This window comes from Dermacentor andersoni, chromosome 9 (genome assembly GCF_023375885.2).
Source record: "Dermacentor andersoni chromosome 9, qqDerAnde1_hic_scaffold, whole genome shotgun sequence".
Taxonomy (NCBI): Eukaryota; Metazoa; Arthropoda; class Arachnida; order Ixodida; family Ixodidae; genus Dermacentor; species Dermacentor andersoni.
In genome coordinates, this window is record NC_092822.1 from 55171047 (window position 1) to 55192500 (window position 21454).

The 21454-nt window shown below is 45.8% G+C and overlaps 1 protein-coding gene across 1 annotated transcript in view; it reads left to right on the forward strand.

The window, feature by feature from the left end:
* Positions 1-1295: 1295 nt before the first annotated feature.
* The window catches only part of LOC126528051 (protein tyrosine phosphatase domain-containing protein 1-like), a 111002-nt gene continuing 90843 nt past the window's right edge, over positions 1296-21454 (forward strand). Inside the window, exon 1 of the mRNA XM_050175911.3 lies at positions 1296-2855. Coding sequence (XP_050031868.1) covers positions 2770-2855 — 86 coding nt within the window. The 5' untranslated portion in view covers positions 1296-2769. The remainder of the gene's footprint in view (positions 2856-21454) is intronic.

A 21454-nucleotide genomic window follows, 5' to 3' on the forward strand; every position in this document is an offset into this window, starting at 1 on the left:
ATATTGTCAGGATTTGCAGAAGTAAAGCGAAACGTTTGAAGTAAAAGTCGTGCACGTCCGCGCCAACAATTATGCAGTAAGCTATTAGCCCCAATAAAATTTCAATTCACAAGGTAGAGGAAAGTTAAAAGAAACCTCAAATGATGTGGGTGACAAAGCTCTGGTAATTGCGCTTTAGGTGTGTGCGTGGGGGGGGGGGGGGTGAAGGGGGGTGGAGGGGGTGTTGGCATCGCCTGGGGGGGGGGCGGGCTCAGCCTTCTTCCCCCGTTTAACTTCGGAGGGGGCTCGCGCCCCGGAGCGCCGCCGTAGTCGGCGCCTATGCTGCTAAGCGCAAGTGTTCCATTCCTCAAGACTTCAACAGCAGACATAGTCAGTTGCGAAGGATTCACAAAGCTGCGCTTTGAAATGAAGTGGCCACTTTGGTTTGACGGTGGCACTGCTGTATTGCTTTCGATGTGTCAGTGGGGGAGACTATGCACTTCAGCCAGCAGCGCACCCCCCGTCCCCCTCCCCCGCCCTCTAAAACAAATAGTGACGAAGAAACTCTTAAGCTTCTCCCGGTTATGTTTCCATACGATAGACGATGCTGGTGGGCTTGTTGACCGGCGCGAAATTCTTTGTAGGCTACCCCATAACTTTGAGACACGGCCAGTCATTCAATGAGCGCAATATGCTTTTGACACCATAATGGAAACACCATTATAATACATGAACCGTACAAAGTAAAGTGAAATTATTCGTGGCAGTAACATGGACCTCGCGAGGAAAAATTAAAAAAAAAGGCTATACGCTACAGAAAACGTTTTGCGCCGTGAATGCTTTAAGCAACCTCGCAGCCAAGCCGCGCATGGTTAACGTGGCGCACAACGTGAAAAGTGTGGTCTTTTAGGCCAACGCCCGGAGAATCGCACGTTCAGCATATGTCTCAAACAAAAGTGAAGTGAGTATGTCGCGTTACCTATCTAGTATGGATAGAGCCAACACACTGAGGCTAAATCGAGCCCCAGAGTAGTACGGCAACAGTTTACTTACACAGCTTGAAAAAGAAAGAGGGAGTGATGAAACGACACGAAAAATGATGGACTCCCTTGTCGTGCAGGCTGAAATTGTGTTCAGACGATGCCTTTGGGCTCGCGAGGAGCTCGAGCAAAAGAAAATGACCGAAAAAGTAACGTGACACCTTTTTCTTTTCTTTTCTTGGCCCTGCTCGTAGCGCGCAAATATATAAACCAAGAACCAAGAGCTTTTTGTTGTTGTTGTTGTTTTCCGCTACAGGGAAAGAAGGCAGGCTAGAAGCAAAGCTCGGGAGAGAAGGGTGACGGAGGGCGAGGGCCAGGACATCGAAATCCTTTCAGGGCAAGCAGCAAAGTCAAGGTCGGCAGAGGCGCAGCGAGGGAAACGCACCGCCTATAATGAGCGCGCCGCGGAATTCCTCTGTCCCGAGGTCGTGGCTTGAAAGAGTGGATAATAGAAATAGTAGAGCAAGCGTACACGCTCCAGCAAAGCCAGAGCTTTTTGCACGTACATATATACACAGCGGCAGACCGCACCGCGCGCCTCGGTTCGCCACATCTGAAGGCATTCGCGCAGTTCGTTCCTCGTTCACGTTAGCTACGCGGCTCTTTAAAGAGAGGCATACGAAAAGGAGCGGAACACATGCGGCGTTGAAGAATAAGAGAGCGTGTTATGCTGGCATTAAAAAAAAAAGAAAGGAAAAGAAAAGCAAGTAATGATGTGTAACTAGAAGGGGAAAGGGAGAGAGAGCATCATTCGAAAGGAAAGAGAACAGGAAAGCCTACGCGTCGATATATACGCGTCCAAACGTTGCGGCACTCCATACAAAGGAAGGTTGCCCCTGGTAACCGCTGTGGGGCCCACCGCGCGTCGTGGCGTCAACGAACCACGTGGTTCGGTCAGTTTCACTTTCCCGTCGCCCTTGGGAGTCGAAAGGGGAAAAAAGGTAGCAGAGCCACAGGGACAGAAGAAGGATGAGAGAGGGCAGGAAGAGAAGAAGGGAGAGTAGTATAGGTGTTTGGAGCGTGCGTTCAGCCTGAGCACGCTGCAGTCGCGGCTGCCGTCAGAGGCGTGTGTACCGGTGTGGCGAGCGTCGTTGCGGATCTTCGTTTCGTGGAGTAAAGCCCGTCTGGCAGCGTTGCGACGGCGTGTGTTATGTTGTGCTCGAAGGGAGGAGGGCCGTAGCAATTGGCTTCCCGTACGTGTGTTGAAAGGTAGCCACTGACAACTGTCAAGGTTCTATAGACCGAAGAAGCATCGCGGACAGGTAGAGCCAGGTACTGGTGCTTGGACTGCCTACGGTGCAGGATTTTATCGCGTGCTAGACGAGCTGTCACAGCGGACGTGTTCGATGCTTTCAGCCTGCCAGCGTCGCGCGTGCTCTTGACAAAAACGCCCGTCAGAGATTCATCGGCCCACCGTCCACCGTGTCGGAGACTGGCAGACTAAGTTTCGCTCGCTCGCAGACTGTCAAGCCGCCGAAGCTCGCAAGACGGGTCTCATTAAACGCGGTCATCTGGTTCAAGTGCACGTTTCGTGACGCTAACCGAAAGAAGAAGAAGAGGGGGGCATCGGTTCGTTCGATATCGTCGAGCAAGTCTCGAAGCCTCACGCGCCTTCAGTCCTGGTATAGTCAGCGGCAGTCGACGTGTGGTGTGCGGAGGATGCCCGCGTAGGCTGCGCAGTCGTCATGCCGGCCCTGCGCGGTCGACGGTGCCGAACCGCCGAGAGTGACCGGCACAGCTCTAGTATGCCATGAGCGAGGACTTGGAGGCTGCCCTGCCGCCTACAGACGCAGAGGGACAGAACTGCATCAGCTACGGAAACCCGTTGCCGTCGCGGTGAGTTGTTTATCTATCTATCTATCTATCTATCTATCTATCTATCTATCTATCTATCTATCTATCTATCTATCTATCTATCTATCTATCTATCTATCTATCTATCTATCTATCTATCTATCTATCTATCTATCTATCTATCTATCTATCTATCTATCTATCTATCTATCTATCTATCTATCTATCTATCTATCTATCTATCTATCTATCTATCTATCTATCTATCTAACCTGTCTTTATATTTTTATTTATTTATTATTGTCTTATCCTCAAGGGAAGAGGCCTTTAAAGAGGGGGTTCGAATACAAAAATTATATACAAATAAAGCACGGCATAAACGACAAAAAATGTAGTATTTACATGTACAAGGTCATATATGAGCACGAAATTTTCAAGATCTCGCACAGCACAAAGAAGAATTCAAATGCGACGCAAAGTATAGTGTACATGCAAACATCAAAAGAAAGTTTGACACTCATTATTAGCGTATCACTACTTAAATATCTGTAAATCAAGGAATCATGGTCTGACATTGAAACGATAGTCTGAAGGGAGGTCGTCCCGCTCTTTGGACATATCTATAACATACTGTAGGCCCCTTTAAGGAACCGTGTAGGAAAGTCGTACATAAATACAAAACCAAAAGAGAAAAGGGGAAGCCGGCAGAACCCTTCTAACGATGAATGCCGATGTTAATGCGATTAGCATTGAGACAGTGTAGCGACACAGCATATCGCCAACGCCGAAGCGTCCATGTATGTATGTATGTATGTATGCATGCATGCATGCATGCATGTATGTATGTATGTATGTATGTATGTATGTATGTATGTATGTATGTATGTATGTATGTATGTATGTATGTATGTATGTATGTATGCATGCATGTATGTATGCATGTATGTATGTATGTATGTATGTATGTATGTATGTATGTATGTATGTATGTATGTATGTATGTATGTATGTATGTATGTATGTTCCATGCATGAAAGAAGCCCACGAATACACGCAAAGTCTCTCGGGCGGCCAGTCGCGCGGCGCGGCAATCTTGCGTGTATTCGTGGGCCTTTGTCATGCTTGGATAAACACTTTTGTGTTGCGCATATTGAGCAACAGAAAGCTGTGTTGGGAGTTCATCACGTTGCTCTACAATTTTCTCTTCGACACTTTCCATCTAATTATAATATTTGAGAAGCCGATTAAGTAATTAAGACTAATTACGTAATTTAGCTAAATGCAAAAAAAAAACAATTAGCCGAGTATCTCCAAGCGACGGCAGACAACATTACCTTGGTTCTGTTCAGCTTGTATGCGGCATTTGCATATCTTTCATGTTTGGCTCAAGTTACGTGGGACAACACCCGGTATATGCTGAAGCTCTTCGGGCTGTGTACGTTCTAACAATACGCGGGCGCGACATTTTGAAACAACGCAGCACGCGAGGCAACTGCATCTACGAGGCAAGAGCAGCGCCCGGACAGCTATACGAGGCGCCTCGGAACGCTAGCGCGTTGAGACGCCTGATGAGACGTTGCTGGAGACTGTAACATTACGTAAAATGCCTATTTCTTCCTTACGTCCTTATTGTGCCTGTTCAACATATAAGCACGGACTGTAGGTCTTGAAACATTAGTGGCACCTTTATCGCGCCTATAAACGCTCATGTTGATATTGGTGCCTATATGGGAGTTTCCCAGTCTAAATATGCCCTTTTCCGTGTTCTGTAACCCACAGGGAAACACTACTAGATACAGCCGAATATTACCGCAAACATTTTGCCCGTATAGAGACTGTTGTTATACATTACGCGTTACGCTTTACGGCAGACTATGCAGCATCGAGGCGAGAAGGGCTCAAACTGTTCAGCCTGACAATTCGCGTGGAGATGAGACTTTGCGTATTTGTACGCTCACTTGGCGTTTTTAGCCGATGTCCTCGAGAAATTTCTATGCTTGGGCGCAACTCTGGCCGGGAATGTAGGGCTTATTTTGGACGTTGAGGAAGCGTTCTGACCGGCGAACATTCCGTAATTCCACGTGGCATTGGATCATATTGAACGTTCCCGAAGTATAAGAATGTGGCGCTAACTTCCCTGAAAGTTTAGCGTTATTTTTCTGCACAAACTAATACTCAGTGAAAAAAAGGCACAAACATGAAATCTGATGGTGCTATAGTTTGTCATGGCTTTCACAACTCTTCCCGTGGTTTCCAATCGCACTAGGTTTTGAGTAAATCTTGTTACCAACGCAACTTGCCTCATTCAGTTTTATTGAGAGAATTAAACAATTTTCACAAACAGGGCTTTACGCGGCCGTGTTACTCAGAAAATGCCAATTTATAATCAGATGGACAAAGGCTGTTCTTATTGATATCACCTATATGCACATGCCTAAATGACCGTCTTAGCGACTGTTACAGGGAGCGAAAACAGCATTTTTAGTGCCTAGACATCCGAGCTCTAGAAATTACATAATTACATAAATTACAAATTACAAAAACTTTCACAATAAGAACGCATTGTCGAGAAAACGCTGGGTGAATGTGAGGAACCTATAGCTGCGCAGGTTGTTGAGGCGAACGCATGAAGGTACGCAATCTTTGTGTTCGATTGCCTCATCGCAGGCGTTTTGTGTATAAATAATTTTATTGGAGAATGCCACCGGCGTCACTTGTGACAGGAGTTCGATCGTCATCACACTTAAGCAGGCCCGCGACGCGTGACACTCTGCTTAAAAATTAAATTATGGGGTTTTACGTGCCAAAACCGCGATCTGATTATGGGGCACGGCGTAGTGGGAGACACCGGAATAATTTCGACCACCCGGGGTGCTTTAGCGTGCACCTAAATCTAAGTACACTGGTGTTTTCGCATTTCGCCCCCATCGAAATGCGGCCGCCGTGGTCGGGATTTGATCTCGCTACCTCGTGCTTATAATAGTAGCCCTACACTATAGCCACACAGAAACCCCGGTGGTTTACTCTGCTTCAGTTCCCTAAGTCATGACCCGTTCCCGAATATGACCAAAAGGTATATATTTTGTGTATAACTGCTACTATTCACCAATCCCCATTAGCATAATACGTACATTTGCTCTAGCAAAACCTTATTAGGACCTGGTAACCATGCCCACACGCTATCGAAGGGGTTCATTTTCTTTAAAAAAAAGGAAAAAAGGAAAAGAATTGGCAGCACCCTTTTACGATGATTGTGTTATGCGAGAGTCATCCGAAGAGTACACGTATACTTTATTCAACTTTCATTACCGCCTACTGAGTGGAGCGTGACGGTGAGCCATTTTGGCCTCGTCGCTTTTTGCATCCAAACGCACTGCTGCGTTTGTGCATGGAGACCTAATCCTTCACCGTGCCCTCTACGCGTGAACCGCACATGCGCGTCGATATCATGATAGCGTGACGGCGTTGGTGCTCTTTCGCTTCACCGTCGCATGTGTTCCGCGTCCCTTCTCAACTGTCGGCGCGCTGCCGGCGAAGATAGGTAAACTCACCTGCCATACTTCAACCTGTGTTTGATTCCTCGTAGGCGCTAGGTTTTTTTTTTTTTTTTTTTTTTTTTTACAGCGAAGCTCTACACCTCTACCATCCAAGGAAATTTTCGGGTCGTTGTAAGCAAAAAAACTCCCCATACGTGGGCCGATCTCGAAGATAGTGCAATGCTGGGCCGACCCGCGGCGGAGGTGAAGCAGGCGTTAGGCACTCTCCATACGTGGGCTGACCCCGAAGATAGTGCAATGCCGGGCCGACTCGCGGCGGATGTGCAGTTCACCATGAAGGGGCCCACATACACAGCTTCGCTGGTCCTCCTGCACACCTTCTCTCTCCTTTCTCTCTCTTCCCCATCTCCCATCCCCCAGCGTAGGGTAGCCAACCAGACTATTGACTGGTTAACATCCCTGCCTTCCTGTATTCTTCTCTCTCTCTCGCTCTCTCTGCTCAGAGTGGAATGGTAGTGAGTTTTTTTTTTACGCAGTCATCATATCGAGGCCACATAGACCGAAGTGGAGTAGCCAGGGCAGTCAGAGGAATGCTCCTGCATTTATTAATTACGATACGGGCATGCTAGCTTACTCAAAAGTGGCGCACAAAAGAAAATTTTTCGCTCGTAGCAGCAGACAAGGCACAAGACTTACCAGACTTGATCGCAACGAATACAAGCAATTTTTTATTCGTAATCAGTTGCGTCTTTTGGTAATTCTCAAATTGATCGATTACATTTTTTTTACTGGGCAACGCCTGGCTGTACTTCAATCACTTTCTCAGTAACCATTTACACGTATGCTATCGCGTTCTACGCTTAAAGGCGAAGCTTAGGCGTCCTCCAAAATTTTTCTGCAATATTAATAAACGCTGGGAGGTAAGTAACATTAGGGTCATCGTTCACGTTTAATACCCCTGTCGCACGGGCACTCGGAAGACTTCTGAACCAAAAGGCTTCTCCCGAAAAGGAGTTTCGTCCGCAGACACGACAGGGAGCGATTGCTTTTCCAGAAGCGGCCTTTCCTGGAAACGGAGTTCGTCGATCTCTTTTACGGCCGAAAAGGAGTAGAAAAGGAGTAGTAGTAGTATATATATATATATATATATATATTTAACAATGTCCTTACAGGCCTCGTATGAGGCATTGGGTAAGGGGGGCGTTACAATAAGATTAACAGAGTATATAGAACATATAAAGAAACATAATAGACATATATATATATATATATATATATATATATATATATATATATATATATATATATATATATATATATATATATATATATATATATGTAAATGCGTATTTTTCTGTCGCCGAGGCTCATCCCAAACAATTATTTCATGTATCGCAGAAGGTGCAGTAAACCCAGTGATGCTCATTTGCTTCAGCACTCTCGTAAGGAGGTCGAACGGGTCGCGGAAGTCACGTGATGATGCTTACCAACGCGCGCCGCGCGGACGAGAAAAATCGCGCGCAGCATCGATGGCCAACGCCGCTGACGAAACAGCCCTGGGCGCACGCAAAACGCCACGCAAAAAAATCACAATATGGCGGGAACGCTGCAGCCAACGCGACAGAAGAAGCCCAGTGTTGCCAGACAAACTTGTGCACTTCGCTTGTCCTGCAAACGCACTTTAAAGTGCGGGAATAAGTCTTTGCTACAACGTTTCTAAATCTGGCGTTGTTAAACTTAATTGAAAAATGTGTAATACAAGAACTTATATTTCCACAACACTTATATACTTATACACAAGAACTTGTATTTCCAGACAGATCACTTTAATTTGCCTGATCTTGTTTCTAACGCCAGCGCCACGCTTTCGATAGCGTGTGCAGAAGGAAAAAATAAAAAGAGGTCGTGGGTGCCCGTGTGTATGCTGCGCAACGCCTCTTCCTTAACGAGTTTTTCAACTTGGTAATAGACCACTGAAGAGTTTTGTGTGCTCGTGTGACAGAGATATAACATTACTTTTGCGGCACAGTCATTGGTAAGTGCAACATATAACATTGTTAAAACTAATTGCTTAAGTTTGCAATAACGAAAATGCGCTACCAACATGTCATCCTGTGCAACCTTGAAAAATGGTCTGGCCAGGTACGGTTTTCATTAAACCGATTTTATTAAATTTTGTAAAAAAAAAAAAAAACCTTTAACATACAAATAAGCTACGCAGAACTTCATAAGAAGCGGGGGCCTTTTAATTTATTCAGGCTTGCGTAGACAAAACAAGAGCACGAGAAAGAAGTTAGCGCTCAATATCTGCTGGTCGTGATGAACATTGTACGCCGGGTTCCTTTATACTCTTGTAAAATAATTGGCAGTGGCTTAGCTCGGCTATGGCAGGATGTACGTAGCGAAAGCTAAGGCATAGCATGGTTAGCCTTGGTTAAACTTGATTGCAAGTCCAAGTTAGTCTGGTTGTCTAGCTATGTTGCGGCGTTTAGCCAGTCGTTCGGCGCGCTGTTCGTCGGTTCCCTGGGCGATTCGTTTCCTCTTCATCTCGTTCCGATGTCCATTCCAGGCCTCCTCCTGCTTATCAGAATTGTCGCCGTCCATACTGCCGCCTCAACTGTGGTTGCGGCGCACGCGAGCTCTCCTTTTCAATCCTCCGACATGTTATCAGGCATGCGACGCAGCTGGCGAAGCGAGCGGAGGCGAGCGCAACGACGAGGAATGCGGTGCGACGTGATCCCAAACGGCGGCGGCGGAAAGGCGCGGCGCTGCACAGCGGCGGAACACCTGTGGCTCGGTGCTACTAGTGGCGCATGCGCAGTAGTGACTAGGGAGCGAGAGAGAGAGAGAAATATATGCGGCGAGGCGGGGCGCGTTGTGACGTCATGTGCCTCCTCGGAGCACCGGCCCGGCGAAATCGCAAGTTCGCGGCCAGTAAAGCTTTCGCTTTAAAACGTTGGTGGCTCGGGAAGTCGGACGGGGCTGCGGGAGGGCTCGCTGCAGGGTGACTCAGCACTACCCGCTCGGCATGGTGCACGTAAGCGCCGTTTGGGCCCCTCTATACCGGGGCCAATGTGTAGCCGGGTGACCACGGGAGGTACTCTGTAAGAGTCCACCTAGTGGACATGGCCATTTCGTCTGCCGCTGAAGTGCTGATTGGCTGTGGTGCCTTGTAGCTGCGGACGCGCAGCCCAGCCCAGCCAATCAGAACTTCAACAGCAGACGAAATGGACATGTTGGCTTTTACAGAATACTCACACAGGAGTCAGAATATTTGTTCGCGCATATTTATTTTAATGCGGAACATTCTCTGCCTCATTCTTGACACTTCGCGGTAGGTAGGTATAGGTTCCTGTCTCGTCCCGCTTTGATAAAAAATAATGTGCGACCGATGGATATAATCGAACATCTGCCGTCGAGCACAGCGGTACGGTGCTCTAGCCATTAGGCCACAATCGCACGCACACTCATGCTCCAAAGCCAACCACCTCTTTGAAAAAACTCGATGTGTGCGCTTAGTGCGACTTTCTCGTCTTTTTCTCGCGACAGCTCGCGCTTTGGGGCGTCGTGTTAGACTGCGCCATCTCCGGGCTCCGGCCCATTTGTTCCCAGTGCTTTCTTCGTAGCAGCTCACGCTATAGAAACTGCGCGGTGTTGTACCGACTTAAATGAATTAAGTTCCTGGGTTTCCCGAGCCAAAACATCAATATGATTACAACGCACACCTTACAGGGGTGGGGCGAAGGGGGGACTCCGGATTAATCTTGACCAGTTAACCCCGCACTGTTTAACGTACTTTGAGCAAAAGTGACCGTATTATGCTTTTCTATGGCTTATTTTCAAACTTCACTCCGTCGAGAACCCTTCTACAGCCTTTTAAAGCGATTCGCTTCACGTTCTAAGTGTGAAAAAAAAAAGAAAACTAATTTTACCTCTTCGCAATGCAATAAATACGTACTTGCCATTGCCACAAGCGGTACAGTTGGAAGCGAGGAAAAATGGTTTATTCTACCCCGTTACATCAATATCGACTATGTACATCTGAAGTCTCATCTGAGGTAATCAGATGCGCATCCCGTTTGGTACCAGCCCTGCGCAGAAGAAAGGGGGAAGGGAGGGCTGTGGTATAGACACAGTCCAAATACATTACAACGCTCTTGAGTTCAAGTGATGTAACGTGATGCCGAATGGAGGGTGCCATTCGACATAGCTGGAACAGATAGATGCAGAGGAGATGTTCAGCAGACTTCCTACGCTCACAATTGTCGCCGAAAAAACGTGTTTCCCCAACTTGGTGACGTGTGAGGTTGTCGAGTACGGGCGGGTGCGTGTTATACTTATGTCAGAGTACATCTGCATAGGTTGCTGTTCGCAGCAGCTGAGTTAGGAGCAATCAAGTAGCCACAGGAACGCGAGGTTTCACAGAGCCCAACCGTAACACGCAGTCGCACCGTGGGACGCGACTTTGGGGAAGCGAGAGACGTAATGGTTTCTTCTTTGCCCCCGCCGCTCTCTGTGCGAGTTTCCCACGCAGCTCACGCTCTGCAAAAACAACAACAAAAAGCTTCGAGGCGTCCCCTCCAGACGACGCCGCCGCAATTGCGACACCGGCACCATCGGTCCCATCAGTGAAAGCAACATCGTTTGCGCGGCGTGCAATACGTCGGCGTCAAGCTCGCAGCTCGGACAACACTGCGTAATCGAAAAAAAAAAAAAGGCCACATTTAAAGCTCACTCGGCGGAGCCACGGACCGCCGTCGACGACGATAAAAGAGCGCGGCAAACGTGTGTCGTGGAACGGGACGTCCGATAGCGGAGCGCGCGCGCGAGGTATACGTGATGACAGACCCGTTCAGTTAAAACGAGCGTTCGACGTGCCTCCTCCGTGTGGCTGGGCCCGTCCCGTCCGGTGTTGTTGTTCTTGGCGGGGACATACCGAGCGCGAGGGGCGGCACTGCGTAGGTAGATACGTGCGTGGGCTGGGCACGTGTAATTGATTTCCCACGCCCGCCGAGGGGGGGGGGGGGGGGGGGGGTCAACGCCGAAACCGATGATGAAGCGCTTCGAAGGGCGTGCGAAGGAAGTCGAGATAATCATCGCGTCGATTCCACTGGCGCAATGCGCTCGATAGCGCTGCCCAGGGGGTTTGGCCCGCGCGTTCGGTTGCATGGGTGACGAGATATATGCTGGCATATCGCGAAGCTCGAGCCTGGAGCTGTCGACGCTGCAGGTCGATGGGAGGTAGATGGGCGTGTGAAAGGCGGCCAAATGACCCGTTCCGTCTCACGTTGGATGTGGACTACACGTTCGCTAACTTGTGCAAGACTCTCCAATCGTCGGCACTGCATTTGCGCATTTCTGGAGGCGCTGCCGTGTTGAGAACTATGCGCGTGCACAACTATACCGGACGTAGGCGTATATAGAGAGACGGGCATTCGTTCCCGTTTTTCGGACGTCACACGCGTAAGTTTCAGTTGTCGGTGGCGACTTTACTTTGGCTTACAGTGCGTGTGAGTAGGCACTGTGTGAACACTTCTATGATTGTGACAGATGGTTGGACACTCGCGTTAGGAAACTTCACATATGGAATGAACATAACCACATCGCCGCATCTATTCAGGTGTCGGATTCTTCGACCGTACGGACGTACTACACACACATTCATTTTCTTTTCTTCTCCTTTCTTTTTTTTTTTTTGTTAAGCAGGTAGCAGTTTATTCGCACAAGCTTATGCGTGAGGCTAGGTTAGGAAACAATAAGTTAGGCTAGGACCGTTAAAGGAATTCACTGTTGAGGCTTCTCTCGCGTCTCTGTATAGCAGCTCGTAAGCGGAAGCATGTGCGCTGTTGAAAAAACCTTTCATTGAAAACTGTAAAAGAAAAAAAAATGAATGTGTAGGCCAAAACTTCAGGGTCAGATTTGTGAGGATGCCGGAAGCACGTTTAAACTTGTGGCCCCAGAAATTATTCTAGATTCTAGATATTACATCAGGGGTGGGCGAAAAAAAAAAAAAAATCAAGGCAGCGGTTTTCACTTAATATGTTGTGTAAAGACTCCTATTTTAAACTGGGTGTAATCTGTTAACATGGTGAGGTGGGCGGGAATTCGTTCCAGTAATGTTACATTTAGTTATTTTATCGGTGGAACATTTCTCATAAATCACGTCCGTGGACGTTTGAGTTGCACTCACGGTAACTGACCAGCTCTACATATCTGAAAACGTACTCTCCCGCATCTCAGCAGCTAAAAAAAAAAAAAGTTATTGCAGGCTGTTCAAACATCCTCCACTCATTTCGTTTTGACTGGAGACAGATAATAGTTGACGTTTCATTGGTAGTCAGAGGCACAAGAACGCGCATAAAACACGAAGCTGCCCTCGAAGGTCACTGCCGTTACAGCTACATACCTGAAAAGAAAGTTCGATGTTGCATCATTAAAAAAAGAAAGAAAATAAAACCAGCAAAGCTGTTTCTATCGAGGAGCTGATTGCGATTATTCACACTTATAAACGTTGCCCCTATATGACTTGTTCATATGAAAACTTCTAGCATATAACTCGCGTTCGGGCTCTTGGTAATGAAGTTTTACATATGGAGTAATTCAACAACGCGCATTTCACTTTGCGAGAATACTGTCCATAATATTCCCCCATTTTTCACCGGATGTCACTTTGTTGCAGTTTACAGTTCCCCCGGGCCCAGCATGCTAAATTCTGCGTTCTTCATAAAGCACAGTTATAACGCTCCAGATGATAGCCTGCATATGTAATTTACTGCTAAGGCCTGTAATTTGTCCACACACTTTGAGCTTCGGTTACCCATTATTCATAACCTGCCGCTGCGTTTTTAAGCAAATCTAGACAGCGTGTTTTTCGTAGTTCATTGAGGGCACCGTAGAAACCTACGAAACTCGTTTTATGTAAAAGTAAGTGAGAAAAAAGAGGAGATTTCAGTAATTACTTGCAATGCTTCTAATCTGGCCAGGAAAGTGAAAGATTTGGCACACATTGTATTGAAAATGACCCCCGTTTCCAGCAAACATAAACTTGGTGTAAGATAGAGTTATCTTGGCTTATTGGGGAAGCACAACTAATAATGGCAGTATGACACCTTTGAACACATCCTCAAATTTTTTTTAGTAAGTGATGTATTTATCTATGCATTGAACTTAGCACAACGATTTGCCATAGTATTTTTCCCATTTTCTCTAAATTTGACCTTTGCTGCGTTTGCCGTTCTGACAGGTAAACGGGCTAAATACTTCGCGCTCGTAAAACACTCATAATGCTCCGGAATCCTTGCATAAGTAAGTTATTGAAAAAGCCGCAAAAAAAAAAAAAAAAACGCACCCACTTTGGACTTCGCCTACACATTACCTTTTACTTATTACCTGGAACTTAGAACGAGGTACCTCCTTTAGCTCACCGAGGACAGCGAGCAAACGTCGCATATCGTGTCACGTGTGGAAATACCGCAAGAACGAGGATTGATTAAGTTTTTGTAAAGCTCCCAATTAATCCAGTAACTTCAGCATTTGGGACACATTGCACATCAAATGCCCCTCATTACTGTTAAGTGAACACTACGTAACGCAGAGTTCTCTCCTTGCATTGGGTAACATAGCTGATAACGGCAACGGGACGCTTGCGAACATTTGCCTAAGAAATTTTTTTGCAAAAGCTGCATTGAAATCCACACGCAAAAGGTTCTGCACGCAAAGTTGCTATTGAAGTCTGCCAATGTTTGCTGAATTTGATCTTCGTGGCATATCCAGCTATAGCTAATGGCAGCGGGCTAAATTTAGCGCTGCTCATTAAAGCACACTCATAAATCACCGGAACACCTGCATACATAATTCATTCGAAATACTACCACAATTACCCTACACATTTGGTACTTCGTGTACACATTAGCCACAACCTGTCCTTCATTTTAAGGGAAGCCAACGCAAACCTGGTGTGACAAATCAAAAAAAAAAAAAACAAGCCCCTGAGGTTCATTAATTCTGTGACGTTCTGCGTCATTAATTCTGTGTCATTAACGTTTTTATTTAACCAGAAACCCGAAAGCTGCGCCACACGTTACACTTAACATTCCAGCTATTTTCACCTAACGCGAAGTATGTGTCTTGTGCAGAGTTGAATTGCCTTAAGACTTCGGGAATTATTATATTGCAAGATAACGGCAGTATGACACTCTAGAATGCTTGAATAAACTTTTTATACAAAGGCTATGATTAAGCTACATAGATGAAACACTTATCGTTCAACGCGCACGACATGCTTCCTAGTTCAACGAACTATAAGCCTTGTGCTTCGGCATAGTTCACCAAGGAGACCAGAGAATAGCAACTACATGCCGCGAATGTGTATATATAACAATTGGGCGAAGGAGAGTATTCAACAATTAATTTTAGAACACATAATTACTCTAGACACTTGAAGCTTTCGGTATACGTCATCCGTAAGATGGCCCCCATTTCTTCAAAACATGAAATCTCTGCCATTTATGGTCCGCCCACAGAAGAGAGAAGAATTTTAAGCGTGTCATATAACGCTTCCATACGGGTCAAAAACGAGGGTTTAGCAATTTTCATCTAACCCCTAATTGCACTTAAGAATCCCCAAATTTTCGGAAAATATGGACTTCGCGAGTTATTCCGTTTTTTTCTTCATAAAACCACGAAAACTGGCACGAAGCGTCTGCTGTAAAAAGCGACGTGCAAAAAAAAAAAAAAAAGAAAAAAAACTTTTTAGCCTTGATTGTTTTCCGGCGACATCAAGCAGTGATGAAACGTTAAAGCAAACATTTGTTAATACAGTTGTCACAACGGGGCACTTTTGATCGCGATCGATCCCGATCCGGATGAAATTTCTCGATCGCGATTGGCTTTTTTGCGCAACTAAGGAAGTAAACCAATCGTGATCTAGAGCTTCGATTCGGATCGGGCTCAATCACGATCGAAAGTGCCCGGCATGTATTCGAAAGTATCTAGCTTTACTCTTCAGCTCCGGCGTGATGGTCAAGTGCACCGCCTTCCATATGTAATAGACTCGTCAGAGAGAACCACAGCAGCTCTTCAAAAGAAATCTGATGAGGGCAACGAACTCTGAACGTTCATAAAGAGGGCAGCGAACCCCGAACCATCGCCCGGAAAACATGTTCGCCATCTTGTGTTTCTTCACCTTACGGGCACGAAATTGAAAGGAGAGAATAAGAACAAATAAAAGCTAGCATTCTCCCCGGCTCTGTCAACGACGTCAGCGACAAAGTCATCAGACCCTGATCCAACGGGCGGCTCCACGGGCACAGCGACGGTACCACCGGAGCGACGACTCACTAAAGCTCGCTAAAGTGCTTTTTGCCGGTCGTTAAACACCGCGTGCCGTACACACACAGCGGGGGACTCTATTGTTCTTCCCTTCCGCCTCATTCAGTTCGCTTTCGTTTTATACGAATTTCGCTCTTTCGAGCCTCGGGAAGGTTACTTCGTGTTTCTTTTGTGCTTGTAAGCGAGTGTGCTTTCTTTTCTCACTTCGCAGGTTAACGACCACGTATACGAACAAAAGCTGAGATAAAAAGAAAAAAGAGGGGAGAGAACGTGGAAAAAAGCGTTAAGCAACTCAACAAAGCATTCCAAAGAGAACGTCTCGAAGAAGGTGAGAAGTGTCGAGACGATGAGACGCCTATGCTGGGACGCCCAGCTCCTCGTGAAATGTGCTTTCGGTCTGTCTTATAATAGAGGTTAGACCATCAGGGAGGCGCAGGCACTACTTTCCTAAGGCCGCCGATGAAGTAAAGGAAGAAAATCTCAAGGCGACAGAAAAGAAGAGGAAAATGAAAATCAGGTTTTCCAACGTTGCCTTTCGGGACTGTGCGACCGGGAAATAGCCTCGAGGCGGCGCTGGCGTCGCCGTTTTCTTCACGGTTCACCGGCCACGTCGCGGCGTGATTTTTTTGCTCCACATAGGGTGTACATCTGAGGACAGGTTCTCGTGCCCGAAAACGGAGGAGCCGGGGGCGGTGGGATTGGCGTTCGGTTCTTGCACAGGTTTCGCGAAGCTGTCGCGATTGCGCCGCGAAAACTACAGGGTTTTGTCTTCTCGTGCCGAGTCAGTGGGTTTATAGTTGGTTTAACAACTTTCGGGGCTGTCTAGAACGACAAAAAGGGGGGAGAGAGAGCAACAAACGAGGGGAACAGAACTGGAACGGTCGTTTTTTTGACGTCGTTGCCCCAGTGAACGGCCCGTGCACGTTGTTGTCCTTCGGTGGGCCGTTTAAGAAAGGCGTTGTCTTCCACACGGGCTTGGCCCCCTGAGTCGACGCACAAATCCTGACGCGGCAGTGCTTCGGGTCGTTATGGCCCGGAGTAGGTCGGCCAGACAGCGCCGGAAGCAGCGTTTGTCAGGCTTACGGAACACAATCGGCATTGTCCCTATAGTAATGGCGGCGGTAGATTGACTGCAGTAAGGTATGGGACCGGGCTAGTATAGATGGACGGCGAGGCCGTGGTATGGTACATTGGTGGTGCAGCTGGAGCAATCAGCCACTTTAATTTTACTCTGGAACTCAAATTTTATCATCAAACGGCGTCGAAACTTCGAGATTATGAAAAGGGAAGTTGAGGAAGAAATTCTACAGGCACAGGTCTGAACATGCGGCCGATACAGCCACGCAAATAATTCTACCCGTGGAAGCAGGTACATTTTCCGATTTGTTTTTGCAGAAGCTAGGTGCAACATTTTGATGCTAACAACAAAGGTAGTTGCAGTACACTTTGTAATAATTTACGAGGTTACCGTATTAAGGTAACCTGTATATGGGTTGTGAAGGACGTCTTTGCCGAGGTTGTGGCACCTACGCGGTTCTTCAGTGCGCATCGAAGTTGAAGTGCACGAGTGTGTTTTAGCTGCGTTAAGCGTTACACTTGGCGTGTCGGTGTGGTGACAGGTGTAGCCGTGTCACAAATAATGGTTAACAGCGGCCGGACAAGAAGAGCTTCAACATGGAACCAACATAACACGTACTTTCTTCGAACACTGTTTCTGCGCAGCAGACTAGAAACATGCTCGTGCAAGCCGTCCTCCTATCAGGTTTTCTCATAGTAAATTTCTGCCTCTCTCGCGAACATCTTCGGTCATACTTCGACTCCATCTTCTTTTAAACCCTTCGATTTGTTTGGGTTGATATCATAACGTAAAAAGGTATGGCAACTTCATTTTACCCTGACCGATCTGTATGTCACACTGCACACAGTGCCTAATTTCCAATGTTTGGTTTAGGTGGTTCTAAAACTTGCTCTCTCTCGGCAGCTCGTGATACTTGCTCGTGATAATAAAGAGATTCGATTGGGTGCCGTATGCAGTACGTCATGGTGTACGCCTTAGAAAGTGACGGCCTGCCGTCATTTTGACGATGAAGTGCTTGGAAATAGAGCTGCCAAGATGTTTCCCGTCATTTACTGCAGAATGTTTGATCGTGTAGCCTAATAGCTCATGCGGACGAAATCCCTAATGTGAACTAGCTTAATCAGACCGCTATATATATATATATATATATATATATATATATATATATATATATATATATATATATATATATATATATATATATACTGCAGCCCAATATGGGGCTATAGCAGGAGTGGGAACATCATACATTACTATTCATGGTACATTGAAAACATGCATGTGTACAAAAAGATCAATTATTAAAAAAAAGCGCTTTACATGTTAGCGAAGTTGTTGCGAGTGGAAACTATAAAATCTTTTAGTGATAGCGAACGAATGTTACCGGGTAGAGAATTCCAAAGCTCAATTGTACGTGAAAAAGAAACTTTATTGGAATGTCTTAGTACGAGCAAAAATAGGTGTTATGTTCAAGGTTTGCGAATTACTGGTACAACTTGCGTTAGTAAATGTGATATAGTTGCATATAAACGTTTTAAGGCTTAAAGGCGATAACATGAAAGTAATGGCTCAATGTTCAGAGATTGTTGAGCCTGTGTTGGTGAGAAGCTGCGGCTGTAATTTTGGTAAATGAAACGGATAGATTTTCTTTGAACATTATTGAGCGAGCTTAACCAAACAACAGGTGCCCATTTTAGAGCAAGGTGAATTAACGTGTTATACAATAGCAGTTTAACATCGCAAGGGGTCTTAGCTAAAGTGCGACGCAAACGACCTTTTTTAGAGCCTTTCCGTTTACATATTCGATGTGCTTAGACCAAGAAAGAAACACCTTTCACATTGTTCCGCATGTACAAGACTTCATATTCTGGGTTAATATTTTACATAATTACTTTCGAGTGAACTTTAAAAAAGGTGATCGAACGGCGCGTCAGACAGGATGAAGTAAAAACGACAGACACAGCGCTGACTAACAACCCTTTCGTCCTCACTTCATCCTCCCTGAAGCGCCGTTCGATTATCTTCTAAGGATACACCAAGCACCCCACTTCAGCGCACTCTTGTAATTTTGTAAAGAAGTGAATACAATGTGCAATATTATGTATGGGTCTCAGGAGGCTAAAAGTGTACCGAGCGCAGTGGTGACAAGCGCAATGTGAGCCACTGCTGCTGTTAGAGCATCGTCGGTATTGTCGGGCGTGGCGAAGTTGGCTACAGATCGCCATTTTTCAGAGTCGGACGTTTCAGGTGTCTATTTTTCTTCGAACTGCTCACTATGGGTCACGACGACGTCATATAACGATCACTCCTTGTCGCGTATGGGACGCAGCCGCACAGCTTTGGCCCGGACTGCCATAAATAAAAACCGCACAAATATACGAGAGCGAATCAAAGTCTTTGCCCCGTATGTTTTATTAGCCAAAATAAGGTGCATACAGGTAATTACAGATATAACGTACCTTACACCATTTTTACACATAGTCCCTACACCGGTCCAAACATCTGTCCCATCTATTTGTTTCACTTTCTCACATTGTTTTCTCTAGCACATTTGTCTTCTCTGTGCATTTTGTCTTGCGTACACTTAAAAACTCGATCTAATGAAGCCCGGCTATACGAAGTTTCCAATCTAACGAAAAGATTTACATTCCCCGGTGGGTACCCATAGGGTTCAATGTTGTCATCTACCTGAATTAACGAAAATAACTTGGCCGAACTCTATTTACCGAAGTTTTTGCTGAAATAGATGAGTAAAAAAAGGAGTGATTTCTTCCTAATTTTGACACAGATGGGGTTTTCTTTGAGCGTGTGCTCTAAAGCTAACGCGTTAAAACAGCTAGCCGCCATGCTCGCATTGCTAGATTTATTATGACGAGGCTACACGACGCGCCTATGCACGGGACAGCGGACTCAACACTGCCTCGGTAGGGACGACGGTGGTTGCTTTCGTTATTTCACGGTTTATGCGACAAATGGCTGGATTAGCGGCAAATACGATGCCGCAGTAGATTTTGCGCGTCAATACGTTACAATTTTAGATGTCGAAGGACCAAAATATCCCTTTCTCGATTTTACAAACTTCCCGATTTAACGAAATTGTTCAAGCGTGGCCATCACATCGTTAAATCGGGTTTCAACTTTATTACGTTTTGAGTGCACCAGTACAAAGGCTCCGTAGCTGTTCCTGGACACTACAATAAACATTTGATTGATTGATTGATTGATTGATTGATTGATTGATTGATTGAGTGATTGGCATTATGTGGCATATCTGAGTACAATATGTGCTTTCTTTTCGCTCAGCACTCAAGCAAGACCGGCATATATAATAATTTCAGTGCCTGCCTTGAGTGAACGAAACACTGCTGACCGTTTAGCACATGAATACGACAATGGCACGTCAGATCGCCCACCCAGCACGACACATGCATGAAAATGAACTTGTAATGCGCTATAGAAAGCGGACGCAGTGCTGATGCCGCACTGCATTGCAAACGGTAGCTGGGACGTTGAAAGGACGCTTTCTGAATTAAGGTACGTTCAAGAAAAGTAGCAGATCAGGCTAGTTGATGTACGTTCAAGAAAAGTAGCAGATCAGGCTAGTTGATGGTACATTATTTTGTTAAGAGGGCGTACAGCTTGAAGCAGTAAAATAACACGACACCAAAAAAAAAAAAAAGAAAGAAAGAAAGAAAGGCCCTACAGGTTTAGGACTGACATGGAAATGCTCAAGACGCACATGATAGGGTAGGCCAAGTTTGGTCAGACTGCATTATAGAGATCAAAATAAACAAAAGATCGCCAAAAACGTTTCTGTCTGTTGGTTTTATCAATGTTGGTTTATCAATGGTTTATCAAAGTGGGCATAATGCCTGCCAACGAGAACTTGCACACAGTTACGTTTGTCGCATAACTTGCGAGTAGCTCTGCCATTAGGTGTTCATGCCAGTGATTTTGTTTGTTCAAATAAAGCGTTCCTGTCCAAAAGCAGAACATTGCCTGTGTTAATCGTCTGTGAAGGTTACCAGCGAAATCCCGAATATACGAATGTCAGACAAAAAAAAAAGGGAATTCCCATTGTCTCCTCGGTTTGCCTCTAAAAATAACACCCCATTTCACCCCCGAATTGAAAACAGTCATGGAAACCGAAAGCAATGAAGCCTAAATTTAACACAAAAGACGTACTCTAACACTGTCGAAATGTTCGCTCCGAAGGCATAATTTGCTTTAGCACTCTTAATTACTTCAAGACGCCACTTTCCTGTTTAGGTAAGTAAATAGCCAGGAATAAAAAAAAAAAACGCTCATAACACATTCATGCTCTGATGCTCTGATGACCTCCCCCCTTCACCATGCCCCATTTTTTTTTAATTAAGTGAAAGTTAGGAGGTCGGCGGCTTTATGATGGCACCGGCTACTCCTTGTCACTTGGCAAACGAAACAAATTTGTGTAAAAAAGGAGAATAGCGACACAAAATATAACACTCAGTTGAACACCGGATCAATAAAAAATATACAGTCCAACAGTACATGAGTCGCAAAGTTCGTTCTGTGCATTAGTTCAGTCCACGTACGCATATATAAAGTCAGATGTTTTGAACAGCCAAAACACACAACACATGTAATACACTGCAAGTACATTGTATTACATGTGTTGTGCGTTTTCTTTTTTATTGAGATAAAAACAACCAGGGGAGTTGTCGCCGTTTGCTGGTGACGGCTACACCTCTTCGCTT